Raw genomic sequence first — 21,643 nt, 5'->3', positions numbered from 1 at the left:
AGAGTAGATTGTCTTTCAGCCTCCATTTTTACTATGATTATGCACTTTTGTCCTTTTCAGTATTTCCTGGGTATCTTAGTGAGATATAGGAAGAGAGAGAGAAGGTATTAGATGGATCCAATATTATATAAGAATTCTTTACCACCGCATTTTCCAAACTATGTGCCTTGGAATAGTCAATCCTAATAGGTGTTCCATGGATCTAAATCTCCTTTTATAGGGATGCCTGGGTGCCTGGGTGGCTCAGTCGGTTAGGCATCTGCCTTTGGCTCAGGTCACCCTCCCAGGGTCATAGGATCAAGTCTTGCATTGGGCTTGTTGCTCAGCAGGGAGCCAGCTTCTCCCTCTGCCTCTCTCTTTCTCTGTCTCTGACAAATAAAAGTCTTAAAAAAAAATAAATCCCCTTTTACAGATTTAATGTGAAAATTCAGAAATTAAAGTCTATGGGAAGTCCTGAGTAAAGAAGCCTGGTTTATTTTATTTAAATCTAAGCTATTTGAGCACACAACAGTTTTTTTTCATAGCTGGCTGGGCCTGGTTCTAGGCTAAGGCCAACCAGTAGGTTTCCTTCCCGACCCTCCTCTCCTTGGAGTAACCAGTGAACGGACCAGCTTTTGGACCTTCATGCTGCTTTTTGACCTTTTAACAGTATTCGGCACCAGACTATTTACATGTACTGTGATCTTCCCATTGATTTTATTTTTCTTCCTTTAATAAAAAGAACATTAGTTCTAATAAGCGCCTACCATGTACCATCTCACTGGTTGTTTTAAAAATATAACCCAGATGCTGGACTCTTCTTCTCAACAGGAGTGTGTGTGTATGTGTGTTTGGTGTGTAGAGGTGAGGAGGAAGGTGCTCTGTGAAATCAACCCTACTAGCAGTCAGTTGAACATCTACACATGGGCTCTCTTTGCCCCCCGTGGCCCACACTAAATGTGTCTTGGTTGTCTGCTAGTGATGGGGTAAAACTAGTTGTATTCTTTACCTCCTGAGACCCTGAGGAAGCTTTAATCAGTTCTTCACTTCAAATCCATCTTGATAGAATCCAAGTCCTACGGCACTGCTGGTGGGGCACAGGGCACAGCGTTGTCCCTGGTTCAGTTAGATATGCGCCCTCCCTTAGCTGCAGGCAGGGGCAGGAGGTGAGGGGGCATCAGGCTGTTTTCTCACACTATGAAGAATATACCCTCTGGCCTCCCTTTTTTTTCTTCCTATTAGCACTTCCTCTCCATCCCTGCCCCCTCTCTAGAATCTGTCTCCCCTTCATCTCATCCCCATTCCTAAACTCTGGATCTTCTCCCAGCCATTTCGTGAGTCTTGGAAGCCTTCAGGACTTTGGTAGGTCACGGCTGTCCTTGTTCTTGTCATTTCTGCAGACAGGTAGGAGGAGAATAACTGCTGTGGGTCCTCAAGTCTGTGTGTGTGTGTGTGTGTGTGTGTGTGTGTGGGTGTGTGTGTGTGGGTGTGTGTGTGAAAATATCCGCAGCAACCTGCACTGAGGACCAGCCTTGTCTCTGCTATCTGCATGACCTGAGATCTTTCAGGAATGCTAGCTATCTTGTATTGGGAGGGCTCATTGTCCACTAATACTTGATGTATGTCAAAACTTTTGGGCCTCATTGTGCAGAAGGTGTGTTTTTTCCTCCTTTCTAACATTGGCTCAAATTATGAGTCCCTGCTCATGACATGTTTCTGTAAAACAAATCACTCCAAAACGTAATGACTTAAAAACCACCAAATCATATTTATTTTGTTTGCAAAGTTATCACTTGGGCAGGCCCAGCAGGGATGGCTGCTGTTCTGTGATGTCCGGGATCCCAGCTGCAGACACACGTGGTTTGTCCATTCCACCTCTCCCCCATGGTGGTCTCAGAGTAGGTGGCTCAGGGTTCTAAGGGCGAATGTTCCCAGAGAGCAAGGCAGAAGCTGCAAGGACTTCTTTGGCCTAGCCTCAGATGTCATGCAGTATGACTTCTGCTGTATCTTATTGGCCATATAAGACCAGTACTGATTCAATGTGGGAGTGGGCTATACAAAGGCGAGACTATTAGGACGCAGGGACCACCTTGCTGGCTGGCTACAGCAGCTCCCTTCTATTCAGTTTCCAAAGGCAAACTGACTTTTTATTGCAAGTTAAATTTGTCTAGGATCTGACACCACTGTACCCAAAGTCTTCCATGGATACACACCAGAAAGAAGAGATCAGGACACACGGTTTCTATGCTCCTTCCAGCCACTGTGTTGTCTTTATTCAATGGAGTACTGAATTAGAGGCAGAGAGGGTTTGTCCTCTGGCATTCCATTTTAGAGAATGGCAGTCATACTATCCGCCCTGGCTCTCGGAGAACCCATCTTGGCTCTGTACACTTAGTTTTTCAGGTTGTATCAGAGAGGGAGGAAATTCTGGATGCTGGCTTTAAAATGATAGTAAGGCATCCAGACTGCTCTGAAACCAGCAGCTTCCCCCTCTCAGCTCCCATCATCATGCTGACCAGTAACAAAAGAAATAAGTGGAGACTACGAATACCAGGGTGTGGGAAATAATGCTTACATGCTTAAGATACACCCACTTAGGTCTTTTAAAAACCAATTGTTCTAAAGCTTTTATTGCTCTGTCACAAAATAGATGGAGCAGACATTGATTCCAAGATCATTGTGAATTGACGTTTAACCATATTAATAAGTAATGCAAGTTTGACTGCTAGGAGGAGGCTTGCGGGGGAAGGCATCACAGTATACTGAATGCTTGTAAACATTAGTACAAGTAAAGAGTAAGAGAGACTCCCCTACTGATGCTAAATAGGACCCAAGTTCCTCTCTTTCTGAGGGATGAAGCACTAAGGATTCGTCTCCATGTTACGTCTGCTAGGGTATAATAGACTGCCCTAAAGAAGAATGGATTCTGATTTGGCTACTTGTCTCAAGATGATATTGGTTCTCCTCCATGTTTCTGGTTCTTTGCAAGGTAGGCTCAGCCTCCAAAAGGGGGTCCTCCAGGATGGCCTGACAGAAAATGCTGCCCCCAGTACCAAGGACATGAAATGAAATGGGCTCATTGCTGAGACTTTTTGCCCCATTCTCTTCCCCAGGTTCACCTCCGCAGAGAATGCTTTCCTAACCAAAGGGGCTGCATAATCTGCCGTAAATCGGGCTCTCTGCCCCACCTTACTCCCACTTTGCTCTCTGTACCTGTGCCTTGTGTCCTTCTCTGTCACCTCTGCCAGTAACCAGAACAGCAGCAGTGACTGCCTATTGGTCACCTTTGGGCAGATCAGGTCCCGGTGGCTAGTGCCACTAGCTCAGCCCTCCCATCTCACAGTACCTCCAGGACTCCATCGGAGGACAGAAGAGACAGTGCAATCACAAAGCGAGGGGGGCTACGGGGAGCCCTGGCATGTTGGGAGCTGGGGATCAGGACTTCCTGATGCTCTGCAGAGAGACCGCAAATGCGATGATGCAGAGGGGCCAGTGCTGGGGACACACGTCTGGAACCAGAATCACACTCGACCATGGGGATCCCAGCCTCGCACTGGGCCCACACTGCAGGGTGGAGCACCCTCCAGCAGGCTAACTTAAATCACATGGACGGGGACTAGGTGAGTCCTCAGGGACAGCTGTGGCTGCCATCCTGCCTCGGCTGCCACCTGCGTGGCGCTCAGCTCCCCACCTTGGGCAGCCTCGCCCTCACCTTGGGCAGCCTGGCAATGCTATGAGATGCACCCTCTGTCTGTGGCTGATACCCCAGTCTCAGACCCATGAGTCTTGTCTCACTGTTCCCAGGGGGGAGGGTGGGTCAGTGTGGCAGCTCCTCTGCGTGGACACAGTGTGAGATGAGGCATCGCAGCAGAGCCCGGCTACTGCCAAAGCAGGAGGGGCCAGCAATCAGATGTTTTCTAGGACATCCAGGGGGACAAGGCCTCTCTTCTTTCCACTGAGGACTCTGATAAAGCCATCTTGCTCCTCTTCGGAAGTCACGCAGATCTGAATGCCAAGGAAGGAGAAACATCAAAGTGTCAACAAGGAAGAAATTAGGAGCTGCTTGAATCACAGGGGACTGAGGCCAGGAGCACCAAATTGGAAAAGGGAGAGCAGTTTCAAATAGTGGGGTGTTGGAGCGGGGAGACTGGCTCTGTAAGGAAAAGGTTGAATAAATATTGGGCAGAACCTGGGTTTGGAAATAGGCCTAGGTGCTGAATGTTTTCTGAGTTTTAGGAATGAAGTTTTATAAATGAGGATCAATAAAATGGGGTTAATCAGATTGTGTCCCCCTAAAGAGTCACTGTGAGGACAGAACGATATAATGCTCACAAGAGAACCTAGCATGTGGCACGCAATGAGTCCTCAATACTTTATTTTAAAGATATAGACTAATAGCTACCATTCAGCAGGCTCCTGTCATGTGTTTGGAAATTTATACATATGATAACAGGAAGTCAAAGGAAGCTATTCCATTCCTGGCCCCTAGCAAAGCAAACAGATGCTAACACCTCCCCTTGCCCAGCTGTGTGGGACTGAACAAGAAAGTGGTTAAAAATCTGTTTGTATGCCCTTGTCATCATCACTGCCATTTACCACTGAAAGGCTGAAGGGTGGAGAGAGTCAGATGGAAATAAGTTTTTGCAAAGTGCTGTGAGTTTCATCCACCTGACCTGCTTCCATGCGTGGTAGGTTAGAGTCCCTAGAAACAGAGCCTGAGGCGTGAATCCTTGCGAAGTGGCTTGTTGAGGGTGTGCTTTCAGGAGGTGGGAAGTGAGGGAAGCAGGGGGGCGGGGAAGGAGCTGAGCAAGGATGAGGACTCAGTTGGAGGTGAGCCTCAGGCTGATCCCACAGGGAGCTCTGGAGTATGAAGTGGGCCGAGGAGTGGTCCCACCTTGAGGCAAGGGGTCTGGCTTCTTGGGCCCCATTTCAGTCATTGGCCACTGGCTGACTTGGGTGTGAGAGGTGTGACCTGTCAGGTGAGGCAGCTCTTGGTCCACAGAAGGGCAGTAGCTGGATAAGGGGCAGCTGTGAGTTGTCCATCAACACAGCAACCAGGAGATGGGTACACCCACCTAGTGAGGGGGTTGGGAAAAGAGCTGAGCTTTATTTGTGACTCCCAGTGCTTAGGACATACAAAGGACTGGTTTCTGGTTCAAGTTTCAGAAACCTAACTCTATGATAAACTTGACTGGAAAGAAGCTCAGATGGGGAAGTAAACAGGAGTTGATCTGTTAAGAACAGAAGATGTGGTGACTGTTTCCTGAAAGCCAGAAGTGAGCTGTGAGAAAGAAATAGCTTTGGGGCCATGTTAGATCCTGCTAGAACATGATGGGCAAGGTGGCTGCCAAAGGGAAAGTGAACCATCTGATTTTCAAAAGCCAAGACCTGTCATTACCCATGCCAGAAACACCACAGACATGGGACCCTAGTGATGGGCAGGGAGTATATGTCTTAAAAAGAACCCATAAAAATGCCTTGAGAGCACGATTTACCTTTAATACCGTGACAAAGACAGAATTTTCTTCATTGTTGAAATATGCCCGAAATTCAACAATCCTTACTATTAGACCAACCAATCCACATCAGTGAAAAACTTTAAACCTGCTCCCTTGTGCAGATTTGTTCTAGATGCTTATTTAAAAATTTCCAGTTGAAATATTTAAATAAAGAAATGAACATGAAAATAGTTTGATGATGTATATACACACAGATGTTGTATCATATTGATGTCAAATATGGAGAACACTGGGCAAGAAATCGGAAAATGGAAATTATGGCCAGAGCTCAGAGCCTTACGCCATTAGCCCAAGTCATAAAACAAACAAACAAAAAAATGACTGCGGTCTGGGGTCTCCATTAGTTTTTTGGGTCATTTTCACAATTTTCCTGATTTACATTAGTAGTAAATTTCAGTCTCTCTAGCAAAAGCCCACTGACAGTTCAGATGCATGTCCATATATACCCCAAACCTTTATCTTCCCTTTTTCTCTCTCAAGATTTCAGTGTGGAAGAGAAACAGTGCTTGGTAGAGGCAATGGAAGAGTTGTTTGAAGGTGTCTCAAAAATAGGAGGCCAAGATGCACAAATGTTTGTACTTTGTTGCATGTACTTATTTCTTCTGCACCTCCTAGCTGGCATCCCTGCAGTGATTTGATTTGGGGAGACCTTCCATAGGACGAGGAGTTCTGTAACCACCATGCACTGCTTGAACAGTCTTGGGGGCAGACAAAGGGGAAACAGATGAGGAAGCTAAAGGAAGTCGAAAAAGATGAATGCAAAGGGTTGAAAATAGGTTTCAGCAGCTTGTACTCTTCCTAGAAATGAAGGGTCTAGGATTTAAATTTCTGATGGTGCAAATACATAGCTCTCCAGGCTTGAAAACCTGCCATTTTAGGAAGCGATAAAAAGGTTGGAAACATTTCCTTTCAAGATGAAGTGGAAAGATGAGCCCAGAAGATTATGGGTAGAGAGGGTGGGAGGTGAGGGAGAGGCAGAGGAACTCCTTTGCTTCGCAGGGCCACAAATAGGGTGACCAACTTGTCTTGGTTTGCCTGGGATGTTCTCAGTCTTCGCACTGAAAAGTCCCACATCCAAGGAAATTCCTCAGCCCCAGATAAAGTAGACAGTTGATTATACCAGCAAATGTTTTACTGGCCAGGCCATGTGAGAGGTATCTCCAAGTTGTCTGAGGTTTGATTGATTCCCTTGATTCCCTACTTTCTGTATTCATTCATTCATTCATTCATTCACTCACTCACTCATTTTCCAAGTTTTTACTGAGAGGCCACTATGTGCTAGCTACCACTCCAGAAGCTGGGAAATAAAGGCAGATGCCTGCTCTCATGAAGCTTATTGGGCAGAATTGGAAGGAGAGACATTTTGCGAGTAATTACATGTGTGATGAGTGCAAGGGCCTTGTGTGTTTTAATCCCCAATTATTTAGTAAACTGACAATATAAATCATTAACCATTTTTGAATGAACTCATGACGAAAAGGGTCCCTTTGCTGACCTTCTGACCTATCTCTTTGACTGGATGGAACTGGGGCACTGACCAACCACTGAAAATATCACCAACAAGAATTAATTCAATTAGGATTCACCTGAGTCGTGGGAGGTACACATGGACAAGAGAACAAAAATCAGGGCTCTGCCAAATGGGAAAAAGGCAGAGATGACTACTGGTACCAACCAATAGTTGGGTGTTAGACGATTTTCAGTAGAGGAAGGAGATGTCCAGATTTATATAAACTGGTTCTTTTTCCTCTCCTGTCCTCTCCTCTCCTCTCCCTTCTTCTCCTCTTGTTATCTGATATCCTTTTTCCCTCTCTCCCTTCCTCCCTCTTTCTCTCTCTTCCTTCCTTCCTCTCTCCCTCCTACTCTCTAGCCAGCCAGACTTCTGAAGACTGGACTATTTCCTTTCTACTGCTGACAAATCCTGGCCTGTCCACTCTGCTTGCTGACAGCATTGCCGACTGCCTGGTGGATACCATGTGTGCAGAAGGGATGGTCTGGGCATCTCAGTACCGAGGTGAGTACAGCACATATAGAGCACTAGCACCCACCATACTCAACAGAGCATCTCCAGTAGCCTAGTGCTTACTTAGACATGCAGCCGGGATACTGCCAGCCCCTGGGCATCACTCAGACTTTGCATTCCTTAATTAATTAATTTTTTTTTGAGAGATGAGGGAGCATGCATGCACTTGTGGGTGGTGGGGGGCAGGGAGCAGCAGAGGAGAGAGAGATTCCTCACTGAGCATGGAGCCCTATGACGGCTCCAATCCCAGGACCCTGAGATCGTGACCTGAGATTGTGACCTGAGCTGACCTGAGTCAGCTACTCTACTGATTGAGACACTCAGCCATCCCACTTAGTGTTTGTTATTAATGATAACCCCATTCACCCATGTTTTTGCTCTGGTTTCTGTGTTTATGGCTTTACCACTCTCCTCCTCTCACTCCCCCTACTCCTATGGGAGTAGACTAGATTTTTCCCCATTTTTGTCTCTACTTGATATCTTGTTGTTGACCCACTCCCTAGCCCTCTGCTTCTTCTCCTATGTTGTCTTTAATTCTGCTCCCTGCCAGTTAAGTGCTCCTCTTGGCTCGGTCCCTTCATGGTCTTGCCTGGCTTAAGTCCTACAATCTAACCCACTTTGGGGGAGCACATCTGCTAATAACATCTAAGGTTTCCCTGGCCTTGCCTCAACTCATTAACATTCAACTGGGTTGCAACTTAAAACAGATGAGCAGTCATTTTATTTGAAAGGATTTCTTGCCTCGCGCTCTGGACTCAGTCTTCCCTCAAAATACCTATGAGAAGATAGGGAGTAGAGGGTGGAATGTCCTGAGCACTGGGATTGGCAGCCATTTGGAGACTGACAGGCACTTCTCTACAACCACTGAGTTGTAGAGAACTCAGTTGATGCCTGAAACAAGTTGTACTGTTGGATTTAGGATGAATATTCAAGGTTGAAAGATAGTTCCTCCTCCAAGGTCTGCCCAGGCCACAGAGATTCTGCAACTCCCTTGAGCAGAAAGCTGGGCAGCCACTTTTCCCTTACTACTACAGGCTCCACTTTCTAATGTGGTCAAAATACATCTTTTCCTTCTCCTAATTAATACCTCTCTTTCTACATTTATTGATCCATTTATTGGTGTGGTCCTCCAAGAAAAGGAAATGACAGGAAGTAGGAGCACATTAGGTGACACCAGTGTCTCCTGGGAGGTGAGACCTCTTCAGATAAAACAGTGGGTGGGAATGGAGACAGAAAGACCACGGGGTCTTGCATGAAGGAGGAGGTAGCTTTGCACGTGTTCCAGAGCTGAGAATGTTGAGGAAAAAAGCAATGGCAGTAGCAAATCCTAACTTGACCCTGCAGACCAACATTGGATAAAGGCTCTTAGATAACAGAAGTTAGTGTAAGAGCCATGCATAATTACCTGCTCCCCCAGCTGAGGATACCTGAAAACTCGTGAGTGAGCACTGAGTTGGACCAACTCTGGTCCACTCATCTTTCAGCTGGGAACCCTCCACTCTGTACCAATCACTCCTTGTTCTAGGATAAGTAAATCATTTGCATCAGACACTGTTGGTTAATGTTAGTGGTGTTAATCTGTTCTTTTCCCATGCAGCGGAGCCCTGACTTTTGTTCTGTTGTCCATCCTTACCCTACATGACTTGGGTGAATCCTAATTGTCCGAATCTGTTTTGATTCTCCTTGCTAGTGATTCCCATGGGACCCGGTTCTAGCTAATGAAACAGCATGGGGAGTTCTGAGGTACTGTGTTTTCCTCTCAAAAGAGATACATTAAGAAGAAAATTTCTTTCTTCTTCTGGAAGGGATTCTTGGGGTGGCTGCAGCCATCTGTGACCACTAGAAAGGGTGGCTAATATTTCAAAGATGGCGGAGCATCAGGCTGGAAGAATCTAGATCCCTGACCATGGCATCAAGCTGTTGAATTATGAATCCCAGAACTTCCCTGTATCCAGGCCTCTCATTATGTGAGTAAAATCCACCTTATGAGGTTGACTCAATTTGAGTAACCTGAGATGTGTAACAGCTTCTGCTGTTTAACAAATTACCACAAACTCAGTGCCTTTAAACAAACCAGTTTATTACATTAGATTTCTGTAGGTCTGGTGTTGGTGGGCTTGGCTAGTTTTCTCTGCTCTGGGATTCATAAAGCCAAAATCAATGAGTCAACAAGGCTTATTCTTTCCCCCTCCTTCCTTACTTCTTTTTCTCTAAGGGAGGATTAATTCCAGGCTCATTTAGGCTGTCGAATCCAGTTCTTTGAGGTTGTAGGACTGAAGTCCAGTCTTGGTTTCCTTGCTGAGTCAGGGATCATCCTCAGTTTCTAGAGGCTGCCTGCAGTCCTTGACTTGTAGTCCCTTCCTGTATCTTGAGATCCAGTAAGTATGGGTTGAGTCCTTCTCACATTTAATCTCTCTCTGACCTACCCTTCTTCCCTCTTCTGCTATCTCTCTTTGACTCCAGCTGGATATATCTCACTGCTTTTAAGGGCTCAAATTGGAGGGCCTTGCACACAAGGCCCTTGCAATTGATTGGAGCTAGCCAGCCCACACAATCCAGGACATCTCCCTATCACAAGGCCCATAATCTTAATCACATCTGTAAAGTCCTTTTTGCATGAAATCTGGATTAGTGTCCTATGGTTTCTGTAACAAATTATCACTAAATTGATGGCTTAAAATGACACAAAGTTATCTTGCAGTTTGGGAAATCGGAAGTCCTTAAATGTGAAGGTGAAGGCTGGGCTGCCAGAGAATCTGTTTCCTTACCTTCAGCTTCTAAGAGGCATTCCCTGGCTCCTGGATCCTTCCTCCATCTGCAATGTCAACAGCATAGCATCTTCAAATCTCTCTCTCTCTCTTTCTGACTTCAGCTTCTATCCTCACATTTACTTCTCTGACTCTGGCCCTCTTGTCTTCCTGTTCTAAGGAACTGTGATGACACTGGGCTCACCTGGATAATCCAGAATAATTTACCATCTCACCATCCTTGACTTCACCACATCTGCAGAGTCCTTCTTGCCATGCGAGGTAACACATTCAGTTTTGGGGATTAGGACATGGGGCTGTTGTTCTGCCTACCACAAGGCGAAAGGATCAAAACTATTACTATCAAACATTAAAAAATACTGTAGGCAATACGTGCATATGTCTGAAAGAATAAGCTATTCTTGAATGCCACGGGTTGAAGGAACACTCAGCCTTGACGTTTTAAGGAGAGAATCTCCAGGTGGAGAGAGGATGTGAAGAGAGGCAAAGTAAACATTCTGTGGGCAGAAGGGGGTTGGTGGAGAAGAAAACTCCACAGGCAATGCATATTCAGTTCAATCTATGTTAGAAGCAGTGGCAGACTGGATTGAAACTTAGGAATATTAAAGGAATTGGGGCACTATCTGAAAATGTTCTCTCAGGAGGAAGCGGAGAGTGATGGAGTGGAACTCAATCAAGAGGTTAAAACTATAGAGGATCATGGGGGGAAGAGAGGAAAAATGAAACAAGACAAAACCAGAGAGGGAGACAAGCCATAAGAGACTCTTAAACACTGGAAACAAACTGAGGGTTGCTGGAGGGGAGAAGGATGGAGGGATGGAGTAAAGGGGTGATGGACATCAAGGAGTGCATGTGATGTAATGAGCACTGGATATTATATAAGACTGATGAATCACAGACCTGTACCTCTGAAACCAATAACATATGTTGGTAGAAATTGGCACACACTTTTTAGAAACAATTTGGTCATATGTATCAAGAACTGTAAAAATCTTTTATCTGTTTTTCTATAAATTCTAAAGTTTATCATAAGGATGTAATCAGGCCTTTTCAACCTGTACCCTAAAGTGAGCTGATTACCTACCAAAGAACTCCGATCACCCATGAAATCAGCCTGAGATCAGAATTACACACGTCTGGATCTCTACAGGGGCAGAAGACGCCAGTGGGCAGGTAAAGTGGAGTGGGAAAGGCGGACTGATATCGGAAGATAAACAAAAGGGGGAGGGAGCCACCAGAGGTGACCGGTTGGAAAGTACTACCCCTAATACTAGTGAGAGTGCCCTGCATCTGGGGACCAGCATTAACTTGGAGACTGGTTGAAAGCACTCCAAAAGAGCAAAAGATCGCAAGGGGGAAATTGTGGGAATCGGAGCGGCTAGGGATAGGGGCTTAAGTCCCCGGTCCCAGGACAGCCTCCCCTGGCGCTGAGCCAGAGAGAGTGCAGTGGAGAAACCAGGTCTTGGTCCCTGAGCCGCCAGCGCACCCGAGATTGCGTGGGGTCTGGCCCCTGTGAGGGGATGGGAGCCACGCCGGAGGGCAGAACGTGTGAGCCCTGCTACAGAGCCTGAGATGCGCGCGCCCCTCATCCTCCCCTGAGAGAGGTACAAAGGCCCAGCTGGCACTCTTTGACACGCGCCATTGTTTCAGAGCCTGAGACGCGCGACCCAAACTCTCTCCTGCAAGACTGACATTCAAAATGGATGGAGAGATAAAGAGTTTCCAAGACCGGCAAGGCTTAAAAGACTATGCAACCACCAAGCCAACACTGCAGGAAATATTAAGGGGGGTTCTATAAAAGAGGAAAAATCCTAAGAATAGCATTGAATAGAAATATAGAGACAATCTACAGAAAGAAAGACTTCAAAGTTAACACGATGTCAATAAAAACGTATCTATCAATAATCACTCTCAATGTGAATGGCTTAAATGCGCCCATAAAATGGCACAGGGTTGCAGATTGGATAAAACAACAGGACCCATCCATATGTTGTCTACAAGAGACCCATTTTGAACCTAAAGATACACCCAGACTGAAAGTGAAGGGATGGAGAAGCATCTTTCATGCCAATGGGCCTCAAAAGAAGGCTGGGGTAGTGATTCTCATATCAGATAAATTAGATTTTAAACTAAAGACTGTAGTCAGAGATACAGAAGGAAACTACATAATTCTTAAAGGGACTATCCACCAAGATGATCTAACAATTGTAAAAATCTATGCCCCCAATATGGGAGCAGCCAATTACATAAGAAAACTGTTAATCAAGATAAAGAGTCATATTGATATGAATACATTAATAGTAGGAGATCTTAACACACCTCTCTCAGAAATAGACAGATCATTGAAGCAGAAAATCAATAAAGAAACAAGAGCATTGAATGACACATTGGACCAGATGGACCTCATAGATATATACAGAACGTTCCACCCTAAAACAACAGAATACTCATTCTTCTCAAGAATGACCACATGGAAGCTTCTCAAGAATAGACCACATACTGGGTCACAAATCAGGACTCAACCGATACCAAAAGACTGAGATTATTCCCTGCATATTCTCAGATCACAATGCTTTGAAACTGGAGCTCAATCACAAGGAAAAGTTCAGAAGGAACTCAAACACCTGGAAGCTAAAGACCACCTTGCTTAAGAATGCTTGGATCAACCAGGAGATCAAAGAAGAACTGAAACAATTCATGGAAACCAATGAGAATGAAGACATTTCAGTCCAAAACCTATGGGATACAGCAAAGGCGGTCCTAAGGGGGAAATACATAGCCATCCAAGCCTCCCTCAAAAAAATTGAAAAATCCAGAACACAGCAGCTGTCTCTACACCTTAAAGAACTGGGGAATCAACAACAAATCAAACCAACTCCACACAGAAGAAGGGAAATAATCAAGATTAGAGCTGAGATCAATGAGGTAGAAACCAGAGATACAGTAGAACGTATCAATGAAACTAGAAGCTGGTTTTTTGAAAGAATCAATAAGATCGATAAACCATTGGCCACACTAATCCAAAAGAAAAGAGAGAAAGCCCAAATTCATAAAATTATGAATGAAAAGGGAGAGATCACAACTAACACCAAGGAAGTAGAAACAATCATCAGAAGTTATTATCAACAGTTATATGCCAATAAGCTAAGCAACCTAGATGAAATGGATGCATTCCTGGAAAACTATAAACTCCCAAAATTGAACCAGGAAGAAATTGACAACCTAAATAGACCGATATCTAGAAACGAGATTGAAGCAGTGATCCAAAACCTCCCAAAAAACAAGAGCCCAGGACCTGATGGATTCCCTGGGGAATTCTACCAAACTTTCAAAGAAGAAATAACACCTATTCTCCTGAAGCTGTATCAAAAAATTGAAGCAGAAGGAAAACTTCCAGACTCTTTCTATGAAGCCAGCATTACCCTGATCCCCAAACCAGGCAAAGACCCTACCAAAAAGGAGAATTTCAGACCACTATCACTGATGAATATGGATGCTAAGATTCTCAACAAGATCTCAGCAAACAGGATCCAACAGCACATTAAAAAGATTATCCACCATGACCAAGTGGGATTCATTCCTGGGCCACAAGGATGGCTCAACATTCACAAATCAATCAATATGATAGAAGAAATTAATAAGAAAAGAGAGAAGAACCACATGGTCCTCTCAATTGATGCAGAAAAAGCATTTGACAAAATCCAGTATCCGTTCCTGATTAAAACGCTTCAAAGTATAGGGATAGAGGGAACATTCTGAACTTCATCAAATCTATCTATGAAAAACCCACATCAAATATCATCCTCAAAAAGCTTGCAGCCTTCCCGTTGAGATCAGGAACACGACAAGGATGCCCACTCTCACCACTCTTGTTCAACATAGTATTAGAAGTCCTAGCAACAGCAATCAGACAACAAAGAGAAATAAAAGGTATCCAAATTGGCAAAGAAGAAGTCAAACTCTCTCTCTCCGCAGATGACATGATTCTTTATATGGAAAACCCAAAAGACTCCACCCCCAAACTACTAGAACTCATACAGCAATTCAGTAACGTGGCAGGATACAAAGTCAATGTACAGAAATCAGTGGCTTTCTTATACACTAACAGTGAAAATACAGAAAGGGAAATTAGAGAATCGATTCCATTTACTATAGCACCAAGAACCATAAGATACCTGGGAATAAACCTAACCAAAGAGGTAAAGGATCTGTACTCGAGGAACTACAGAACACTCATGAAAGAAATTGAAGAAGACACAAAAAGATGGAAGACCATTCCATGCTCTTGGATCAGAAGAATAAACAGTGTTAAAATGTCTATACTGCCTAGAGCAATCTATACTTTTAATGCCATTCCAATCAAAATTCCACCGGTATTCTTCAAAGAACTGGAGCAAATAATCCAAAAATTTGTATGGAATCAGAAGAGACCCCAAATCGCTAAGGAAATGTTGAAAAACAAAAATAAAACTGGGGGCATCACGTTACCTGATTTCAAGCTTTACTACAAAGCTGTGATCACCAAGACTGCATGGTACTGGCATAAAAACAGACACATAGACCAGTGGAACAGAGTAGAGAGCCCAGATATTGACCCTCAACTCTACGGTCAGTTAATCTTCGACAAAACAGGAAAAAATATACAGTGGAAAAAAGACAGTCTCTTCAATAAATGGTGCTGGGAAAACTAGGCAGCTATACGTAGAAGAATGAAACTCGACCATTCTCTTACACTGTACACAAAGATAAACTCAAAATGGATAAAAGACCTCAATGTGAGACAGGAATCCATCAGAATCCTAGAGGAGAACATAGGCAGTAATCTCTTCGATATCAGCCACAGCAACTTCTTTCAAGATATGTTTCCAAAGGCAAAGGAAACAAAAACCAAAATAAACTTTTGGGACTTCATCAAAATCAAAAGCTTCTGCACAGCAAAGGAAACAGTCAACAAAACAAAGAGGCAACCCACGGAATGGGAGAAGATATTTGCAAATGACAGTACAGACAAAAGATTGATATCCAGGATCTATAAAGAACTCCTCAAACTCAACACACACAAAACAGATAATCATATCAAAAAATGGGCAGAAGATATGAACAGACACTTCTCCAATGAAGACATACAAATGGCTATCAGACACATGAAAAAATGTTCATCATCACTAGCCATCAGGGAGATTCAAATTAAAACCACATTGAGATATCACCTTACACCAGCTAGAATGGCCAAAATTAGCAAGACAGGAAACAACATGTGTTGGAGGGGATGTGGAGAAAGGGGAACCCTCTTACACTGTTGGTGGGAATGCAAGTTGGTGCAGCCTCTTTGGAGAACAGTGTGGAGATTCCTTAAGAAATTAAAAATAGAGCTTCCCTATGACCCTGCAATTGCACTACTGGGTATTTACCCCAAAGATACAGAGGTAGTGAAAAGAAGGGCCATATGTACCCCAATGTTTATAGCAGCAATGGCCACGGTTGCCAAACTGTGGAAAGAACCAAGATGCCCTTCAACGGACGAATGGATAAGGAAGATGTGGTCCATATACACTATGGAGTATTATGCCTCCATCAGAAAGGATGAATACCCAACTTTTGTAGCAACATGGACGGGACTGGAAGAGATTATGCTGAGTGAAATAAGTCAAGCAGAGAGGGTCAATTATCATATGGTTTCACTTATTTGTGGAGCATAACCAATAGCATGGAGGACATGGGGAGTTAGGAGAAGAGAGTTGGGGGAAATTGGAAGGGGAGGTGAACAATGAGAGACTATGGACTCTGAAAAACAATCTGAAGGGTTTGAAGCGGTGGGGGGGTGGGAGGTTGGGGGAACCAGGTGTTGGGTATTAGAGAGGGCACGGATTGCATGGAGCACTGGGTGTGGTACAAAAACAATGAATACTGTTATGCTGAAAATAAATAAAAAAATGATTAAGAAAAAAAAATTAAAAAAAGGATGTAATCAGAGTTATGGAGAAAAGATTTTGGTTTAAACATGTTTGTTGCATTATCAATAGTTTAAAAAATTAAATAAAAATAAAATTAAAAAATTAAAATGGAATATCTAACAACAGGAGAATACTGAAATGCATTCTTGTACATCCAGACTAGGGGTTGACAAACATTTTCTGTAAAGAAGAAAATAGTAAATATTTTTGGCTCTGCAGGCCATATGGTCTTTGTTGCAACCACTCAACTCAGCTGTTCTAGTGTGAAAGTAGCTTCAGATGATACACATATGAACGAATATAGCTCTGTTTCAACAAACTCTGTTTTAAAAACAGGACCAGATTTGACCATAGGTCAATATGCCATGGTTTGCCAAACCCTAATGTATGTGATAAAATGTTAGAGAACTGATAAAAACTGTTTTGAGAAACATTTAATGACTAAGTTAAAAAAAAAACTCAGAACACTAAATAGAATATGATACACCAAAATATTAATTATAAGAAAAATTTGGTAGAAAATATACCAAATTGTTTTTGTCAATAATAACTTGATGCTTGAGTTACCTGCTATTTTTATTTTCTTCTTTATATTTTTTTGTAATTTTCAAATTTCTCCACGATAAATACATTTTAGTTTAGTAATCTAAAAATAATTTGCCTGTTTTTCTTTAAAAACTTCAACATAATACAAAGAATCAATAAAAACAGTTCTATTGGGATGGCAGAACTATGGATGAATTTCAAGAAATACTTTTATGGTTTAATAAGAACATTTTTTAGATTTTAAAAATAAGGAAAACACAAACTTTGGCATTAGTGCAAACTCTAGTTGTGTTCACAACGAAAGGATAACTTGATTCTCTTTGGAAATAAGAGCTCTGTGAAAAAATAATATAATCATTATGAGACAAATTAACCCCAGAGGCAGAAATGTGATTTGATCAAAGAGATGCATTGCATTTGTTTTCAGAATCAAATTTCTTCTATTTCCCTGTTAAAGAGCATTTGTCTATATTTTTAGAGTTGCAAATACCATACTGGCTATTTTCTGATGTTTACTAGGTAATTTTAGGCAGTGCTGGCCATTGCAGATGAGTATGGAACTCACTCTAGATGGTGCCGGCTGCATAGGGACCTTGCTATGCATTGGTGGGTGGTCAGGCACAGTGCTGGCATTTTACACAGGGGATCATGTTTCACCCTTACCCATGTCAAGAGGGAGGTGCAACTATGCCGACTTTACAGATAAGAACGCTGACATTCAGAAGTGACTTTGCCAAAATCACACGGGGTATGCTACTAGGTTAAGCTCTCCTCATTTTGACCAATATGTTTTGAAATTTTACACCTAAACTAATTTAGGACTAAGTGATTTGGAGCCAAATTTTAAAAACTTTTCTTAATAATAGATCTTTATTTTTATTTATTTATTTATTTATTTATTTATTTATTTTTAAGATGCTCTCTTTTTTTAACATCTTAATTTTATTTATTTATTTATTTTATGTTCCAAGATTCATTGTTTATGCACCAGACCCAGTGCTCCATCCAATACATGCCCTCCTTAATACCCACCACCAGGCTCACCTAAATCTCACCCCTCTCCCCTCCAAAACCCTCAGTTTGTTTCTCAGAATCCACAGTCTCTCATCTTACATCTCCCCCTCTGATATACCCCAATTCACTTTCCTTTCCTTCTCCTAATGTCCTCCATGTTATTCCTTATGCTCCACAAGTAAGTGAAACCATATGATAATTGACTTTCTCTGCTTTACTTATCAAGAGGACAGGAAACAACAACTGTTGGAGAGGATGTGGAGAAAGGGGAACCCTCTTATACTGTTGGTGGGAATGCAAGTTGGTACAGCCACTTTGAAAAACAGTGTGCAGATTCCTCAAAAAATTTAAAATAGAGCTACCCTATGACCCTGCAATTGCACTACTGGGTATTTACCCCAAAGATACAGATGTAGTGAAAAAAAGGGCCATCTGTACCTCAATGTTCATAGCAGCAATGTCCACAATAATAGATCTTTAAAATGTACATTTTCTCTTAAGTGGCTCATGTTTTTCCAAAATTGGTTGCCGTGTTGATGCCAAAGATGGAAAATAAAGAATTTGTGTAGGGCTAGAGACCTCAGTGCCTTTGTTGACCCACATATAATTGGACAGAAAAATGCCTTCAGTTGCTACAGGACTACACAGGATTTGAAAGTGAGAGAATGGAAGTGAAAATCATTCTCAAACTTCAGCTTTGATCCTGGGGAGTTTGTAGAGAGAGAGATTCTTTGCCTTTGCCCTGAGAAGATCTGCTTCCACAGGTCTGGGATGGAGTCCAGGAATCTGCATTTTCCACAAGCTCCCAGGTGATTATGATTCAGATGGTTCAAACCATACTCTCAGAAACACCAGGCTGGACAAATATCGGGGATTATGGAACTTTTTTAAAGAATCATGGGCAGATTCATTTGGTTCAGGCTGAAATGCTGTGTTAATGTCTTGAGCATATCTAATTGAAGAAATTGGGTTGTATGCCTCTCCCCCACCCACCCCATCCTGGAAGACTGTACTTCAACCATGGGAGTGGAGAAGACAGGTGTGAGCCCATTCCTAGAAAAGAGAATTTTGGGGACTAACAGTCAAGGAATTGGTAGGAGTCACTGAGTTGATGCTCTGCTTCTGGAAATTGATAAAGTTGAGCAAACTTTAATTTGCCTTCTGATTTCATGGACTTGTATATTAACAACATAAAGACAATGTTCAATTTCAAGTGAGGAAGCATAAGATTATTTTGAGGGAAAAATCAAACATGCTGGCAAAATTATTTATTAACACTCTGCCAATAAAGATGGATATCCTTCTTGAATTTATTTCACTCAAAAGACTTTCCAAATTTTTGCAACAAGGAGGATGCAGTTGGGTACACTTGGAGAAGCCCTGGCATGGAACCCAGCTGGGAAAAGTGCCCGTTTGCTGTATGGGGGGGGTGTGTGGCACTAGAGCTGGGGTCTCAGTCTGATAAGGATGATTCCATTGCCTGAAATGAAAGATAACCCAATAGGGCACTTACAGGAGTAAGAATGTTTCTAAGGAGTTCTCTGGTCCTAGGATACTTGCCTTAATGACATTCCCTTCCCTGGGAGCCAAACTATGCAAATGGTGCTGTACAGCTCAAAGTTGGTGCCACCTTGTTCAGGGCACGTGGAAAGCATTTTGGCTTGGAGTTTGCAGACCTATGTTTAAGTTCCAGCCTGGGGGTGCCTGTGTGGGTCAGATGGTTAAGTGTCTGTCTTCTGTTCAGATCACAATTTCAGGGTGCTGGGATCAAGCCCCAAGTCAGGCTCCCTGCCCAGCAGAGCCTACTTCTCTGTCTCCCCCAGTGCTTGTTCTCTCTAACTGTCAAATAAATGAATAAAACCTTTAAAAAAAAGTTCCAGCCTAGCTACTTACCAGGTTTTTGTCCCCTTGAGCAAGGGATATAACATGTATGAACTTTTGATTCATCACTTATAAAATATAAATAGTGATTAATTATTCAAAAAATTCATAGGACCTGTGTGGGATCTCAAGTAAAATGTTGTAGGTATATATACTCTATAAATATATATATGACATAAATAATTAGTAATAATAATGATGGTCCTTGTGATAATTATCACTGTGGCAATGTCCAGGACTGTATTAATTTGTTCTTTCCTTCTCTGTGAACCATGGGCTAGATATAAAGATTTTTCTTTTAAATAGTCATAAAGAAAAGGTAAATCATTATTCTTTGAGAGTATACTTGTTAGTTTGAAGATGATCAAGTATTTGGCACTATGTGTGGCACATAAAATTGTTGATCAAGTTAGGTAAACCAATTTTTTAAAATTATAAATCATATATAAAGGAAGGTAAATATAAAATAATATAAAGTCTTATGGGACTTAGAAACTATCTTTGTAGGCAATTGCAAAAATGACATTCAAGATGTCTTTTGGGCAATGCTATCAAACTGGGATAGTATTAAAATTATTATTCTTTTAAAGATTTTATTTATTTATTTATTTGAGAGAGAGAGATTGAGAGAGAGAGAGAGAGAGAGAAATAGCACATGACTGGGGGGAGGGGCAGAGGGAGAAACAAACTGCCGCTGAGCAGGGAGCCCAATGCGGGGGTCTCGATCCCAGGACCCTGAGATCATGACCTGAGCTGAAGACAGCCGCCTAACCCACCCAGGCACCTTGGGATAGTATTAAAATTACTAATACATTTTTAATTTCATTTTCATTTTCATTCACTTCTTTGTAGGGTGAGCCTCATCATTTCCAACTAGAGGCATTAATTGCCTCAGGAAATATTAGAATTACCATACCAAAAGTGGATACAGAAAGAAAGGTAAGGCTTTGGCTCCCCAAACTGGAAATTAGAGTTAATTGTGAAACATTTTTAGGGGACTGAAGAAATTTCTAGTGTCTGATTTCTCAAATCATCCCCAAATACACCAAGAGCAAATGTGGAGGTCTTCACGTATTATTTTTACTTCATAGTGAGGATACAGGATCTACCGTGAGGGAAGTTGGAAGTCAGAGAAGCAGGGGCAGTAGGAAGCCCTCTCTCTGCTGGAAGAAGGCAAAGAGAGGCAGAGCTAGGACAAGGAGCTGAGCTGTGTGTGTCTTGTCACTTTGTGTCTGTCAACATTCCAAGAGTGAGATGGGGGAGCAAGAAGCAAGGAGCTTAAAGACATACACGTGGAAGGAGTTCATTCCTCACTTCTTAGGAAACTGACAGCATCATTTATTTGCTGTTGCATGTTGACCCTCACATTCAACATGGCTCTAGAGCAAGATGGCGTCAGAAACCTCTAGATTAGATGTATGGAGACATCCAGGCACTGGTGTGAGACAATCCCTGGTTACCTCTGTCCTGATTATGTTTTATGCAGCAATGTGAAGGTGTCTTGGATTCCAGTGAAAAGGTAGAAACTTGGAGTCTAGACAAGGAGACCTTATTTAGAAGGGTTTTTGTGACTGGAGACAAATGCAATGAACTGTGGAACCCTCAGGAAGTAATAACAAAGTATTCCTAAGAGACTACAAAAAATTAACCATGCATTGGTGCACACCAGCACAGAACCAAAACTGGAGTAGGTGTCCACATCAGAGACTAGTGGTCCTCAGAGAAAAGGCACCAGGCCCAGATAGATGTCCTTACTCTGCTGCCATAACGTTATGTGTATTTCCTCTTGTGAACACATAACACTAAATGAGCTTCTGAACATTCTGGTTTTGCAGGTTTAGATTGTGCTACACTACGTAATACCACCAGAGTGAGTATTCTCTTTTCTCAAAGTGAACACTTGGACTATGACCCCATTCATTCAGATTTATGGGTGCCATTATGTTTGTTAGTGATTTT

General features: G+C 42.7%; 1 protein-coding gene across 2 annotated transcripts in view; it reads right to left on the bottom strand.

The window, feature by feature from the left end:
- Positions 1–1,723: 1,723 nt before the first annotated feature.
- LOC111159143 (SH3 and cysteine rich domain) overlaps positions 1,724–21,643 on the bottom strand; it is a 151,816-nt gene continuing 131,896 nt past the window's right edge. Inside the window, exon 11 of one of the 2 annotated variants that reach the window (XM_022521572.1) lies at positions 1,724–3,984. In XM_022521572.1, the coding sequence (XP_022377280.1) occupies positions 3,886–3,984 (99 nt within the window). In that variant the 3' untranslated portion in view covers positions 1,724–3,885. The remainder of the gene's footprint in view (positions 3,985–21,643) is intronic. The other variant, XM_022521575.1, reaches the window with a different exon arrangement.

The sequence above is a fragment of the Enhydra lutris genome, unplaced genomic scaffold (genome assembly GCF_002288905.1).
Source record: "Enhydra lutris kenyoni isolate GAN:26980312 unplaced genomic scaffold, ASM228890v2 scaffoldscaffold66, whole genome shotgun sequence".
Classification (NCBI taxonomy): domain Eukaryota; kingdom Metazoa; phylum Chordata; class Mammalia; order Carnivora; family Mustelidae; genus Enhydra; species Enhydra lutris.
Note: the sequence above shows the minus strand (reverse complement) of the source record. Positions and strands in the feature narration are given on the sequence as shown.